Genomic DNA, 16736 nt, shown 5'->3' with positions numbered 1-16736 from the left:
ACCTCCATTGTGGTTGGTCCACCTCTGCTTCAGCATGTGGACGTGAGGCCAGCAGCTAGCTGGTCGTTTTGGACCCTTAACGGGCTATAGCGCCATGGATTATTATTATTATTATTATTATTATTATTATTATTATTATTATTATTATTATTGTGTTGCCAATGGTCAGTTGTGATTTTATTTCAATGTCAGGTATTGTTTGGCTGATAGTTGTCTTTTACCTCGATGTCTGTTTTACCAACGAAGATTTGCGCTCTTTTCATTTCACTGTCGGTATTTAACCAATGGATGGTTGCACCTTTTCACCTTGATATCTAAAAGAGGCGCTTCCCAAACTGCGGTTCTTCAGTGTTACTTTATCGTGATGCAGCCATTATTAACCGAAAATCATAGTAAAATATTTGAAGGACAAGAGAAAGTCACAGAAATTACGTCGATTCGGAAACTTAATTTTGTTACTTTTCAGATCTCAAAGCATACTTTTAGTTTCTCAGCAATTATATATTATATTATCACTACTGCAGAAAATATCAGTCAATTATTGTATTGTATGATTTCTGAGGTTAAACATGTCCTAGGAAAAAGTAACCTAAAGGAGACTCTAGAATGTATGCCAATACCTAAATGCGGGAGAACACTGAAAAAGAATGTGTGTAATGTTAATATATAACTACTTACGGACGTCTGAATAAAATAATTTAAGTAGGATACGCATATTGGAATATGATTTCAAAAGTGGACTACAATACAACATTGGAAAAGTACACTAGTTTGCCATGAGTGTGTAACTATCCCATTTTGTTAAATGTACGAGTATATCTAGAGCATTACACACAACGCCAGGATTATTCGACAACTTCTCCGTCACCTGAGCACGGCAGGTAGTCTACTTTCCAATATGCAGTCCGTAAATTTAATAGTAGTGACTGTATGAATAATTTTATTGTATTCCCGTGGACTGCACGTGTGCTTCTCATTTTCTTTCTGCGCTGACGTTATGCGAAGGCCTAATACAATATTAACATAATAGACCAGTAGTTCCCAACCTTTTAAGTGTCACGGTCGCCTTAAAGTTCATACTTCATTTTGGCGGATCCCCTAAAATGTTTTACACAATTTATGCCCATGAACATGTTCTACTTATTAAATATTTGCATAATGGAGTGTCATAAAAGCCCTTAATAAATTTGTAACGATATAACATTTTAGTTTAGCTTTTAAATATAATCTTAAAATTCATAAATAGGACTTCAAAGATATTTTACGTTCTATCACGTTTTTCTAAAAAAACTGAAATTAATTTTATTAGACTTAGCATACCCGTAAGGAAAGAAATGGTTGATATTACCTTGACAGCGGTCAGTTTTGAGGAATCTGCTTCAATTGTAGATTCTGTAAATCGGAAGTTTAGCTCGACATTAAACATTAGCCTATATAGTCCGCATGCGACCAAGATTACAACAGGCTTATTGTAGAAAACAGCTTCTCTTTTTCTTTGACGGACAAATTATTTTTTATTACCAAGAAGAGATTTTCGTGTAATTATTTTTTCAGTTCCAGAAAGGAAAATTTTGTCTTAATTTTAATATTAATCAAGATGTTGTATTTACGATATTGGACAAGAGTTAATCATTATTGGTTGCTGTATATTCACTTAGAGTTGGAAATTAATGGAATTCTCGGTTAACAGCTCAGCGAGACCACAAGTTTAATGCATTTATCGTTATTTTAGTCTCATCCTGAACGGTGAACACTGTTAAAATTGGACCATGAAAATTGAATTTAAAAAATATATATATCAGATAGATAGGCAAGAATTAAAAGCCAGGAGAAGTCCCCCAGACGATCTCATTTCTGTTAAATTGTGTCTTAAAAGTCTGAGACAAGCAAACAAATATTTAAAGCTGAGAAATATCAGAGAACATGATACAGTTAAATTAAAAAAATATATCGTTCCAAAATATACCTTGTTTCCGCGAGCTCATTTCGAATCACTCGCGGATTACAGGTTGGGAGCCACTGATAGACCTTTCTACAGTTCGTAAATGTTTTGGAATATGATTCCAAAAGTGGACTACGTTACAACATTATGAAAAAGTATATAGGTGTACTAGATTATCATGAGCAGGGGCGGATTTTGATGACCTAAAAAACCCTAATAATGACCTATAAAATTACCCTAAAATATTAGAAAATGACCTAAAATAAACAATCCTGTAGCCTATATAAGTAGTAAAAATCCTACCATAAGAACGTGCTTACACCAGTGTTACCAGACAATCTGCTGTGGTATTCCCATATAAAAGTATAACATTTCCTATAACCTACAGTAGTCTATGAGTTACAACTAATAATTAATTATGATATAATTAAATGTTTTAACTACAATAAAAGAGAAGGATAAATGTATCAATCACTAAACCTTCTCCATATCTAGCATAGTGTATCCCAGTGGCGGAGGCTAAAATAGACGTTGGTGACTTCAAAGGAACTGCTGTTCAATTCCTTTGTTAGAAAGGCAGAGCGTACAACAACTGAGCCGAGACCTTCATCTCCTATTCTACTTCTCTTCTTCCTTTTGACGTTCCTTACTATCGAGAAAATCCTTTCAGATTCCGCATTTGAATGGGGCAGTGTCAGTATTAATCTTGCGAGTTTTCCTATGTTAGGAAATTTGAGTTCGTCATTGAAGCTGATGGGTGTTATTCATAGACATTTCGCTAGCCCGCGCTACGAGCGTGCTAAACTAGCCCCGGCTATCGATTGGTTACTTGTACAGGATTCATATCATATCATATATCATATCATATCGCTAACACTGGTTTATGAATACGAAAAACGTTAGCCCGCGCTAAGAATGTCTATGAATACGGCCCTAAGTGACTAAACAATCACCTTAAAATTAAAAAAAGGTCAAAAATGCCCTCAAAATAAAAAAGGACCTGAAAGATTAAATCAGTAAAGATGTTAAAAATAATGACGTAAATCTCTACATTTCTGTAACCAACACCTCGTATACAGGGTTTATATATTTACGAGCTTTGCAAAGGAAGTAAAGAAGAAAAAAGATGACGTCATCAAAATCCTTGCCCTGATCATGAGTATGTAACTATAGGCTACTCTTGTTAAATGTAAACCTATTATTGCAGTAGAGTATCACACACTTCACGCCAGAATTATTCGGCAACTTCTCTGTCACCTGAGCACGGCAGGTAGTCTACTTTCCACTACGGATGTCACGGATTCAAACCCAATCAGGGCGATAAAATCCTTTGTATTACTTCCTCTGGGGCGGGAAATTCATCACAGAACGGACTGTTTCTTATGTACTGCGCACATACTCTGGAAATAGTATTATTCTGAAACATGACTTGCACTGTTGACATAGAATTATGTGTAGGCTATATTACTAAATTTTAAGTACGGTATTTGAAAAAAAAAAAAAACAATTACTGTACGAGATTTAGAACCTTCTGAGCAAGATATGAAAGTGACGCCCTCTCTGGTACAGATAAAATAAATTAATAATTATTTTCTGCGTCGTGGTCTGCGGGCTCGGGTTCTCTTTCGTACTGTATATAGAAAAGTGAATATTTTCTCATCTCTATCGCGACTGGATGTATTTCCTGCATTTTGATGTGTAACGTCTACATTCGAGCTAGACTAAAAGAAAAAAAGAAAGTGTTTCGTGGAACGGAAATTCGACGTCGGTTGTCATGGAAATGCTTGTGTCATATCCGATAAAATGACTATGTGAACGTGTGAACATGTCCATTCCTATGCACAAGGGGAGTCCGCAATTATAACCTACTTGGAAGAGTTTATTATTCGTGGGGGGGGGGAATTGCAATTTATTTTAAAAGGTGTCATTGAACTGTAATTTAACGTGGACGCGAAATAGACGCGTGCATAATACATGCGTAACTATAGAAAGTTGCTACATCTTGACATTAATTCACATACTGCACATATGGAAAATAATATTAAGGGTTATTCTCATGTGCTTATAAGTGTAATTTGTTAACTGTTTTTCTGTGCTGGACCCCGGACTCATTTCACCGGCATTATCACCTTCATATCATTCAGACGCTAAATAACCTAGATGTTGATACAGCGTCGTAAAATAACCAAAAAAATAAATAAAATAAAATAAAAAATGTTAACTGTTAATTCACTAATTTTACAACAGCTATTTACTTGCCCTCTTAATAGTACATTGTGTTTTACTGTATTATTATTATTATTATTATTATTATTATTATTATTATCATTATCATTATCATTATAGAATTGACTTATGCATAGCTGTACATAAATCATACAGCAAATTGTCTTTATTTATGCTAATTTTATTAGGCCTACCCAAAACCTTCAATAGACGTTACATGCAAGCATACGGATTTCCTCAAATCCTCTGCCATTTGTTTTCTGGAGGAACTAAGGAAAACTGGAAAACTTCAGTCACGATGAATGGAATTCTCAAATACGAAGCACCGCGCTACGATTTCTCAGCATTGCGTGAACACCGGAACGCCAGTGAAAAGAGCCGCGCCACTAGTCTGCGGACTGGAAGGTCACTACGTAAGCCCCGATTTTTCCTTTCCCAACACTTCAGACCGTCTCTGGGGTCCAACCAGCCTCCGCCGTATGGGCACCTGGGACGCTTTCACGATGTATAACGCAGTAATGTCGACCTCTCTATACACTAGGAACTCTGCTCTCATGGCTTTGCACACCTTCATGGTATGTAATGTGCGTTACAGAATAACTATACCTGCTATACAATGTAAATCATGAAGTAAGATTTCTAAAATCACAAAAAAGTTTGTGAGCGTTTTATCCTCACAAAAATGTCGTTGTTTGCTAATACCTCTCTGCTTCGACACGTCCTCGATGCCGTAAACCCGGAGTCTGGCTTTGTGAAATCTGCATATTTTCTGCGAAGTTTTGCTTAAAGTCTTCACGATACACGTTTTCACACTGCATTATATGAGCCGTTCAGAGCAAAAGTGGTGTAAGTCAAAATTGGGTAATGAGGTTTAAAGTAAAAAATTCTGTAAAATACAGCGCAAAGTAGCAGTTAATATGTCCTTCATGCTATCCACTGACTACTAATAGTTTAAATAAATTGAATATTAATTGTTACTTTGCGCTGTATTTTACAGAATGTTTACTTTAACCCTCATTATCTATTTTTGACTTACACCACTTCTGCTCTAAACGGCTCATATCGTCGGCTTACAAGCAAAGCACATTAAATAAAAAATATTATCTCTGAGAAAAGGGCGTTTTGAAAACTCTTGACAGAACTGAATCCTCAAAATGTTATTTTTAGTAAGTTGTTCCTCTTTATGTGTATTTAATTTTCCAATTCTAACAGTTTATACACATACATTATGTATGTCTTTTTCTCAGGAGTAATATTTTTGATCTGTTTTCTTCGCCTGAGATAATGCTCCTGCATTCCACTGAAGGATCTTAGCTCAGTAAAACAATATATCAAGCAACTACAAAAAAAAATAATTACTAACAAGAACTGGACATAAACATTTCGCAACAACGTAGGAAATTACTGAACCTAGAAGACTAGCAGTTGCAAGCTTTCGTCTTAACACTGAACATGACATCCTGGGTAAACACCTCAATCGTCTTGGCATCATTCCATCAGCATCCTGCATTTTGTGCCATCCACAGGAAGACATGGATAGACAACATCTTGCAAAATGCCTTGCTCTGAAATCCTCCAAGGAAGTCGACCGCTACTGGGAAGCCAGACCCCGAATGTTTTTAATTACTTAATCCGTAGTTTTGTTCACCACTTTCTTGTTTTTTTCCTCAGTCAGTGATAGTAAATATCATGTACTAGCCATTAGACAAATAAATATTTTGATCTAATGTGTTTTGCTTGTAAGCCGACGATATAAAAGCTCCTTGTTCTGATCTGTATATCTACAACACATTGAATCGAAAATAGCAACTTCGACACGCAGGTCAGTATCGGCAGCCAATTTATACAGATACGGAATTAAAATTTGGAGCTAGTCTTGATGGGAGTCACTTGTATGTAGGCAACAATTTTTCACGACTGCCCACATGTGGCAAGTGGCATGCATAGTGTGTTGTAAGCGAAACTTACAGATACGGGAGCTCCAAATTTTATTTCCGTATCTGTACGATGCTTCACACCTAGGCTAATGAGGGCTCTTTATATTACAATTATTCGAAAATCCACGGCTTATAACAACTGATAATATTAAAGACTGGAAGAAGTTGTGACATCGCGATCGATAAGGCCGATAATACCATTCACATATCTTGCACCTTGAAGCAGCAACCAGCGAAGCAAGCATGTCAGTGAAGTGGTCGCAGTAGTGAGGCGTGTATTGCAATTTGGAATCTCATTTTCTGATTTCCCATGATCGCTCTGTGAACAACTTCCGGTTATTTTACTTGTGTTTGCACATCTGCAATGAAGGTTCATTCTTTGTTTTTCTTATGATGTTCCCGTTTGTGGAGTAGGTATAAGTCAATTCCCCTATTCTGAAGCCCCCAGGTAGACAATTCTTAGTACTATCAATCTAATTAACATCGAAGCAAAAATATGAAAACGTCCTAGTATTTTTAGTTTTTTTCATCCTCTTGAACAGTTTAGCTTATGGCACTTCCATCATTTTCCCGGGGAAGTCTTCACTTGTTGCACTGTAACTCTACAAAGATTTATTTCTAAGTTCCCACGTAAATGCACAGTTAGGTATGTTGTCTATGCATAGCGATTTATTATGAACTGTTGGATGGATTTCCTTCATGTTCGATATATCTGCGAATCATATAACGATGCATATAAAGTACGATTTTTGTCTAAAAAGTGATGGATCTTAATGTGAAAGAGTAACACAAAATAGCGGCTACTGAAAATTTCCTTTGAGATTTTTTGACGTGAAACGTTAAAGTGGAACCCTATACGGATAAAATTTGTCGAGTTATTTTGCAATACGATGACGTCACACGTGCTGTGGAAACAAGTTTAAGTGTTTTAAACGCGGTTCGTCTCGCTCTGTTTTCTAATGTTCCTCGATGTTATGCACACAGTCATGTCATGGAAATATTGAGTAGCTTAAACGAGTACATAGTTATGTGTTACGTATAGGCTTGCAGTACAGTGTTAATGAAAATATATTACTGTATTTTATTATTTCAGTTCGAGTAAAGACGTTTCACGCAATCATTTGGATTTTCTTAAATATCTCCCATCACTTTTTTATTTTCTTTCTTGAATACCGTAAGATATATTTATAAATTAAATGTTTTGGACAATGTGTCCAGTTACTCCCTTTGTTTCGGAGACTATTTCTATAATTATATTTTCAATTTAAAATTTATACAGAAAAAAAACTGAAGAATATCTGTTAATGTGCGAAAATTAATACAACCGTAGCCGTTACGGAAATATAGAATTGTGTATCCAATTAAACACTTCCTCTTAAAAATTCACACAGAAAAAAAAACTGAAGAATGTCTGTTAATGTGCGAAAATTAATACAACCGTAGCCGTTACGGAAATATAGAATTGTGTATCCAATTAAACACTTCCACTTAAAAATTCATACAGAAAAAAAAACTGAAGAATGTCTGTTAATGTGCGAAAATTAATACAACCGTAGCCGTTACGGAAATATAGAATTGTGTATCCAATTAAACACTTCCTCTTAAAAAAAAAAAAAAAAATGGAGTAAAATGAAGAGGATCTACACTACCGGTCAAAAGTTTTCGATCAGCTATGAAAACGACTATATACTTTATTTCAATGTATAAACACATCGGAAAAACCAAATATACCAACAAAATAAATATTTTCTCTCTCTAGCACAGGGATGTCAAAACGTCTGCACAGCTTGCTCTCAAGAAACCGCACATTTCCTTAGGAGCGATGATTGTACTTCAACTTGCTGAAAAGTGAGCCTTTCTGAATTTGTATTGCTTGTAGTATGAGCACGTAATTCAGGCGCTTTGACATTGCTGCTCTAGCATTATGATATAGAATATTCAAAACGAAATTCCTGTTTTAACCACAAATCCATAGTTGTGATAGGTGATCGAAAACTTTTGACCGGTAGTGTAAGTGTACAAAAATGGGGATTAAGACGTCGAGAAGAAGGACGTACCGTGGTTTGAGGTGGAGTATATAGGGGCCTGCTTAGAGTAAAATGTATGGTCAGTATTCTTTCCTCTCCACAGACAATTAAAACCAAGAAAAACAGGTCGACGAAAAGGGTAGCTCTTTATAGTAAAGAATTATTTACTTTCCACAGTCACATTTTTATTCGAGAAATGTGAATTATTTCCCCTTGAACGATTTACTTTCGTAGTGTTGTGGATTGCTTGGCAGGTAACAAGTATATCATAAACAACTAATAACGTCCCCTTTTAAATAAAATTTGAATATTGATATTCGTAAATAGTGAAGTAATATTATAAGCTTTTAAAATATGCAAAAGTCGGATCATGGAAATTTGTGTATAGGCCTAATTCATTATATACTCTACTTAAGCTACACAATTCATCATTAAAGTCAAGTATCTTACTTTTTGGTGCATAGTTAATGATTTTCTTCTATGTCTTGTAAAAATGATAATCGTGGTCCAAGGAAATGAACTACATAATAGGAATATCATTGATAACATAAAAGCCTGATTTGTTGCGAAACGCATAGAATGATTTAGTGAGAGGAATATGTTCCGTCTTCATGACACCTATATTCTTCTTTCCTTTTTCTCTTCATTTCATTCAATATGTAAGCGCCTGCTATTCTTAAAAATCTCATTCTCGCTATTTATTTGGAGACCCAGGTTTTGTAAATAGTTGCACAGATTCTTAATTCCTTTTCTTTATTTTTCCTTTTGTCTGGCTTTCTATTTCCTGTTTATAGTTCCATTCTTACTTTATTTTGTCCTAACCATCCATTATCTTCTGTTCCCTTTCCTTCTCTTGCGCCTAAATATAAAAGTACCATTAACTTGCTTCAGCAGGAGGAGAGTACCTCGTAATGCGCAGACTCCTACTTTTTACGATGTGAACTGTGAGCAACAAAACAAAAGAGTGAAGTTCATGATGAATGGGACTTCATATGCAGACTTTCATAAGACATTTTCACGTCCCTTGCTTCTCTCTTGGCACAGTAGACTTATTCATAGACTAGGTCAAGAAGTAGAGACACGAGATTAAGCAGCGACAAGATACGATCTAGACAGTGATACGAATTAACTACGGTAGACAAATGCTCGGTAGCCACGAATCGCATTTCACTAGGCTGTTAGAAGCTCCATGGCTTAGCTCTGGCCTTTTGGCTCTCTTCAGTTACTCGGACGTGATATTTTCTTGTTTTTCTTAAATAGACCGTACCGAAAATATTTTTTTCATTATTTCTTGAACATTACTAGACGAAATGAAATGTACATTATGGCATAGTTAACTTCATACACTTACTGTTGTTTTTTCAGCCGAGTCATCTCTGTTTTATACTTTTTTTCGCGCAGTCAGTCTTAAATATATCTGTTGTTAAATTCTCGTATGTCTGAGTGAAACGCTTGTTAATAAACTTAACAGCTTCAGTATATGAAAATCTCTGCTAACTGTAGCCTACTTACTCCATTGAACCGAACAGATCGGACGAATTCCGATGGAATGAAATCGGAGCTGTATACCTAGGTAGCTTATTGTGGCAAAAAATGTTCATTGCATTCTCTTACCAGTTGCGATGTGAGATCTTGCGTTGTCATGTCGAAGAATATGGTTCCCCCCCCCCCCCAATTCTTGTGTTCCAAAAGATCGAAAAGGAGTAGTCCTTAGCGGTCACAGTGGTGCAAGAACGACCCGATGTCGACTGTCACTTCTCTAGAAATTCTTTTGAAACGCAGAAGAATTCAATGGGAAAGTGTGATATCCATTCAGGAACTTACAGTACTACGCACAACTGCTTTAAGGAAACCTGTATGTTAGAATTGACCGAAATATTTGGTTTTTAGATTTTTGCGTACTATTATTCTTTATTAAATTTTGAGCTGTTTTATGTACTACACATTACGTGTGATCAAACCATTTTAATTGTTTTGTGACTTTGAATGACCGCGCGTGCATGGGTATTTTAAGTGCTTGCATTGAACGGGGTTTTCCCCTCAAAACTACATATTTTAAACAACCCCACATTACATTTTAAAATTATTGGTTTTGCTATACAGGATTGTTTCCGATCTCTGATAACGAATTTGAATGACATCATGTGCGTCAGGAGTCACACGACAGCTGAACTGTGACTCGAGGTGACAGACCAGTAGTGAGTGATCTCATAGTCAGAGTGCACGGCGACTCACAGCAGAAATTCCCAAGAAAATCGAGCCTTTTTGGGAAGGATACATAACAACCCTTTTCAATGCCAAGTACAGTTAAGTGAAAATAAAAGAAGCCTGCAATAAACGAGGTTTCGTTATTTCTAAGAAAGGCATCTTCTGTGTACTTAATAAGATTGGTAAAGCTCGAATGGAATTAAATTGTATCATCTCGTGGGGTGCCGTTGTGACGGGTGGTGGATTTTCTTGCTTTTTCCACTCTGGAATTAATCCCATCCTAGCTTTGCCAGTCTTATTAGGTACACACAATATGCCTTTCTTGGAAATAACGAAACCTTGTTTTATGCAGGCTGCTATGATTTTCACTTAACAGTAGGTCTACTTGGCATCGGAAAGGGTTGTTATGTACCCCTCCCAAAAAGGCTCGATTTTCTTGGGCATTGTTGCTGTGATACACCGTTCACTCTGATTATGAAATCACTCACTACTGGTCTGTCACCTCTCGCCGCAATTCAGCTGTCGGTTGATTCCTGACGCACATAGCGTCATTCAAATTCGTTATAATCAGAGCTCGGAAACAACCCTGTAGGTCACTAGAAATTAATAATTATAGTTAATAAATTCCAATAAATAATAAAAAAAAACCGGTATTACTGTAGAAGTGGTGTAATATTATTGTTCAAAGTGTAATTATTAAACCTCCAAAATCTCAAGTGTCTAGGAACACAACTATAACACAGGTTAGTACTCATTATGAAATAAAAATATGAAATTTATGCATGCTGTTATTAATCAAAGTTACATATGAGTAAGAATATGAGGAGATCACGGATGCACTTGTTCCCAGCCGGGACCAAGTAGAATGCTCTGTACTTGCTAGCCAGGAGAGGGTGAGTCTGAAGATGGTTTATCATCTTACGCTAATTCATATAATACGTGTGAATTAATTCTCATGTATTTCTCATGTCAAGTTACACAGCGTCAATGAAACAAACATTTATTATAGATTTGTTTTGTAAAAACAACAGTCTGTGAATCATGTGGTTTTACAAATAATGATCAATTCACTTGCCGATCATGATCTTCTTTTGGTAAAGAGAATATTTGACAGAGGTACTACGTATGTTAGTTATAATGTCTTGCGGACTATTGCAACAGCTTTAAGCGTTTAAGTTTCGGCTTAAAACATTTTAGTCTACAGTCATCTCTTAACTTTTCGTATATTGCTGTAGAGCAGCTCCTCTGACGTGAGCTATGAGGGTGCGTGATAAAGAGCAATTTCCGAATACTATTACCTAAAGACTGCTTAATTAAATTGGAATGAGACTTAATTTAAACATCCGACCGACCCTTCAGTAGGCTATATTTCGCCTCCCCGAAAGAGTTATTTACTTTTAAGGTTTTAGTTCACTATGCTCTCATTGCACGAATATATTATATAATCGAATATTGCAACGCCATGTACTTCCACTAGAACATATAACTCGGGTAACTGTGTCTGTTGAACGAGTATCACCAAATTGTAACAACTTTCAGTGTAACAGGATAAAAGTATGTGCACTTAAAGGTCCATTCAGCCTATAATGGCCAAAGAACTTGTGAAAGAGATGAAACAGGAAGTGAATTATTGTTGGTATTTGAATACGAGAGACATAATGATATATCTAACATTATTGTGGCAAGAGTCGTTGGATCACAGGTTCGGACCCAGCTGAAGGTATTTTAAAAGGCGATGAAATCCTTAGTGTGACTTCCATCGAGGGAGAAATAAAACTGTAGTTTCCATATCATATTTACGGCACGTAAAAGAACCCTGTTCTTATGGAGGGTTCCAGGTTGAATTTGTCGGCCATTTCATGTCCATTTTCAGTTTTGACGCTGAATACTTCCGACGATATACTACTACTACCACCACCACCACCACCACCACCGCCACCGCCGCCGCCGCCGCTAGAGTATTACAGCACCTCTTTACTCTAAAGTGTCTAATCAGCGGCAAAAGATGCATTTGTTTTCCAGGAAATTATCCTATACAATGAACTCAAAGTTCGTACATACTCGTAAATAAGCGAAATAACTGTCCATTGCTTTAGTTTTTATTTGACGCCACGTAACGAATTTAATCAGATATTTACTCCCGTTTTCATTATTGCGCTTTCTCTGTATTTTCCCATGAAAGCAGAACATTGATTTCTACCTTAAATGGAGATAGTGCATAATGCGATTCCTCCACGTGTGCTATTACATGGTCGCCATTAGACGTTACGAGCAGAGTGCCTGTGTTCAGAAGAGTCAATTACCCTCTTTCGTAGGCTGTTTCGATATCACGTCAAATTTGATAAGAGATATCTACACATGTAAATTGTTTTTTCTTTCCGTATACAACGCATATGCTCAGTACATGTTATGTACTGCAAAACTACTTTCTTGAAAATGGCAAGCATGGTATTTTTTAGTGATACTTATTTTTAAATGAAACTGCAATCGTAAATAAGTTGAGAAATATATCCCTTAAATTAAATTGCATGCCAGAGTATTAAACAGACTTCGTGAGTGTTGCAATAATAAATATAATCCTTGTATTACGAGAAGTCGCCGAAAGTTTGTAAGTGGTCTGCTGGAAGTTTCAATACACCTTTTTCTAAACAGTCCACTATATTAATATTAACATTAAGAGGATACTGTCATTAATCAAATCACTATGATTTAATTATATAAAAATTATATGAATTAACACAGCAATCCTATTCTATTACCGTATAAAGATGCTTATTCTAAAAAAAGTGCTAGTTTTACCCATCACTAGGTAGGTGTTTATAAAATAAAAGTTCCGTTGAGCACATTGCCGTGCGCGCTAGTAAACACAAAAAGCACTTTATACTTGCTTGCATAGGAGTTTATTATATGAAGGTATTCAAGAAGAAAACCCAATGAAGAATTACAGGAGTGTCCACTCAGTCAGAGGAAATTAATTCCCACTAAAATAATTATCATGTACTACAGTCATATTCCTAGATGATGTATTATAATGTGTAGAGATACTTGTCGTTACTGCATTGTCTGTCTTGCAAATTGTCAATCCGAACATAAATATTAAAAGATTAATGACATTTTTCTGTATGCTTCCATTTATTTTTAATTAATTATACAAGATAAAAATCTTAATTTCATTACTCGTAATTTTTAACAGTTTCTTTATGTTAAAAGTGCCATACTTGCGTAGCAAATTAAATAAAATTATAAAGACTGTAAGACAGATTGAATATAAATGTTAAACTAGATTGTATGCACACAGTTAAAAGATGATACAAAGGGTTCAGAGCCATAGTGGGCCAAGAGCCATTTATTAAAAACGGAGAAAGCAAGACGTAAAGTTAAGTGAATACCATAGTTTAATAAAGATTGACATATCATTTAGTTTGAATGTGTATACTTTATATTACTTGCTATATGTTTTCATTGAATTATGGTGATAACTTCATTTTAACCCTTGTTTTCTACAGTTTTAGTAGATGGCGCTTGGCCCACTATGTTTATGAACCCTTCATGTTTTCGGTTTATTTTTCATCAGATTAATTTTCTGTATAACGTCTACAGTAGTCACTTCTCTCCCCTCTAAATTCTTTTCTCAATGGAAAATGTCTAAATTCATATATTTATAATTGGTCTTAAATATAACACAGCTGCTACAAAGATGTTAGCATAAACATTGTTCTTTTTAGTTTATTATGTTTGTTTTTATTAGTTTAGTTTTCTTTTTAACCTATAGTTACTTCTCTCCTGCTAAAGCAAAAGGACGTATCTACAAAAAGTGTGTTTTTTAATTAAGAGGTATGTACCTCTGATTGAGATTCTGGCTGATAAGCACATCTATTATCAGGCAAAGCATCTCACTTTACAGTATGTATCAGAGGAAGAGTAATTGTTTGTATACATCTGAATTCTGATTGGTGTAATATGTTACTAGTCAACAGTGTATGCAGTGGAAGGGAAAAGGAACTGGCACCCTATTCCGTTACCTCCTGGCTTAGTTGTCTCATGAGTGATGTCTTATTGGTGTCACTTATGAGGTTAATACTTGCCTTCGGACAGTTGACTAAACAACAATAAGGTGATTAAAGGAGTCCTATTACTAAGCCAGAAATTTGTAACTGAAATTTAACTTAAATTTAACATACTGTATCTGCAAAAACTGCCTGTATGCTAGACAAACTCATACGCTTCTTAATTTAAAGACAATTTTTGCAGATACGACAGTTTGCTTTAGCAGGACAGTACTCCCAGACTCTTTTCTCATAGAAAAATGTCTGAATTTAATAGTGGAAGAAATAATACTGGATGGTAAAATGGCTTGTATTGTTTTCACTCCTTAATTCTTTAATTTTTTTTTGTGATTTTGATGTCCCTTTTAAATATTAATTCCAGTTAAATGTTTTGTTCCAGGTACTTGTTTCACCTGTGTTGGCTGGCTTAGCTGTAGGTATTGGCGTTCCAATACTCCTGTTCTATGTGTACGGAGTTGTACCAGTGTCTCTATGCCGGTCAGGTGGCTGTGGAGTCTCTACCTCTGGGGCAGGAGTCCGCTTTGATTTTGATGATGAAAACGATCTATTAGGAGTATTAGGTGCCAGAAATACTGGTAAGTTTATCTAACTTGTCTAACGTGAGAGATACAATTTTTTACTCTCTCCTTATTGTGATTCTACAATATATATATATATATATATATATATATATATATATATATATATATATATAAAGAGATATAGTAAGGTATCTGATACCGAAAGTATCTGATACCGAAAAGTGTTTTTATGTCGTGTACAGAGATTACTCCTGAACTATTAAAGTCAGTAAGTGTAATTTTTAATGAAAAAAATAATAGGTCTTTACTTTTACTTCAAAAAGAAGCAATGAGAAATGATGATTTACTATAATTCAGCTTTAACCATTTATTCTTTCACACTCACACGCACACACATAAAAGATGGTTCGAGACTCATTTCTCCAAAGTTGGTTACAAAATCATATCTCAACTTATTCAGACAAAAATGTTAATGCTTTGAGAGATCTATATGAATTACTTTGAAAGGAAATAAAAATCATAGCTGTGCCCTCCAGGATTCTATGACAAGGAGGAATTACAGAAGTACTTCTTCCTTTTATTCAACTCCGATAATATCAGCGCCATTATTTTTCTCACGATTTGAGATTGTGGTATGTGTGTGTTCAGGTAGTAAGTCATATGTCCCCCCATCCATAGAAAGATTCGAGGAGACACTTTGATTTTTTCTGGAGTGATATTAGTCTTCGAATAACTAACTGAAATTCAGTATCTGCAGAAAAATCACTGATTTCCTTTCTAAGAAAGAACAGGTCATTTTATTACACAGAACAGATTGCCATGACTCTTGTCTCGTAGATAACATAAGATGGGTGTGTCCATATGAATCTGTTTCTGCTATATTCTTTTCTTCCAAATGTGAGGGTCATCATTACATGAAGCAGCTGTTGACAATAACTACTCATATTCTTTCTTCCAAATATTTTTATATTGATTCTATACCCAAGCTGTCCTTCAAAATATATAAATAAAGATAAATAGTTTCTACTTTCGGAACTACATATAGATTAGTACTAGAATGCCAAAGAAACTTAATTCTCTAACTACTCCCCAACCTGCCTTGCTGGTTTGAATTCCTGGTTATGTTGGAGTTAGTGGTGCCAAACTAAGGTGAAGCAGTGGTTAACTGCTAAGCACAAATGAAATAAAGCTCAAACAAGAGTATTAACAGGCCTGTTAATGAGGCACAATATTCTTAGAAAACATCTACTTATAATGAATCTTAGTGAGGACCTGGCATGTAGGTAATGGAGGGAAAGAGAAATAATTTCTTCACATGTTCTCTGTCGATGTGAAGCTTTCGCATTGCTGAGATACCACATTTTGGGCTCATCTATTCTAGACAGTTGAAGTTCGGAACCTTGTTGTTTAGTCAACTGTCCGAAGACAGGTTTGAACCTCACAAGTGACACCAATAAAGCATGATTCAGGAGGCAACTAAGCCAGGAGATAATGGGGTAGAGTGGCCAGTTCCTTTCCCCCTCCATTGCATACATCACTGACTAGTAACATATTACAATAATCAGACTTCAGATGTTCTTCCTCTGACACATATCGTCAATTTGGGACCTTAAGGTGTTTTATTAAAAGGACAGATCTCCTGCAACTTCATAGTTTTTTGGGTCACATTGGGCCCACTTGGATTCAGCCAATACTTTTCGTACATGACTATTTGTATTTTATATACCGTACTACATACAGTGGCACTACATTTGTCTCATTGTATACCTCATTTAATGGGGATTAAATAGAAGTATAGATTTGTACAA

The 16736-nt window shown here is 35.5% G+C and overlaps 1 protein-coding gene across 4 annotated transcripts in view; it reads left to right on the top strand.

Moving 5' to 3' along the window:
• Window positions 1–16736, top strand: part of LOC138712369 (E3 ubiquitin-protein ligase RNF19B-like) — a 365180-nt gene that overhangs the window by 340164 nt on the left and 8280 nt on the right. For all 4 annotated transcript variants that reach the window (XM_069844041.1, XM_069844040.1, XM_069844042.1 and 1 more), the window contains one exon: window positions 14787–14982. In XM_069844041.1, the coding sequence (XP_069700142.1) occupies window positions 14787–14982 (196 nt within the window). The remainder of the gene's footprint in view (window positions 1–14786; window positions 14983–16736) is intronic.

The sequence above is a fragment of the Periplaneta americana genome, chromosome 13 (genome assembly GCF_040183065.1).
Source record: "Periplaneta americana isolate PAMFEO1 chromosome 13, P.americana_PAMFEO1_priV1, whole genome shotgun sequence".
Lineage (NCBI taxonomy): Eukaryota > Metazoa > Arthropoda > Insecta > Blattodea > Blattidae > Periplaneta > Periplaneta americana.
This window is presented reverse-complemented; position numbering and strand designations above follow the sequence as displayed.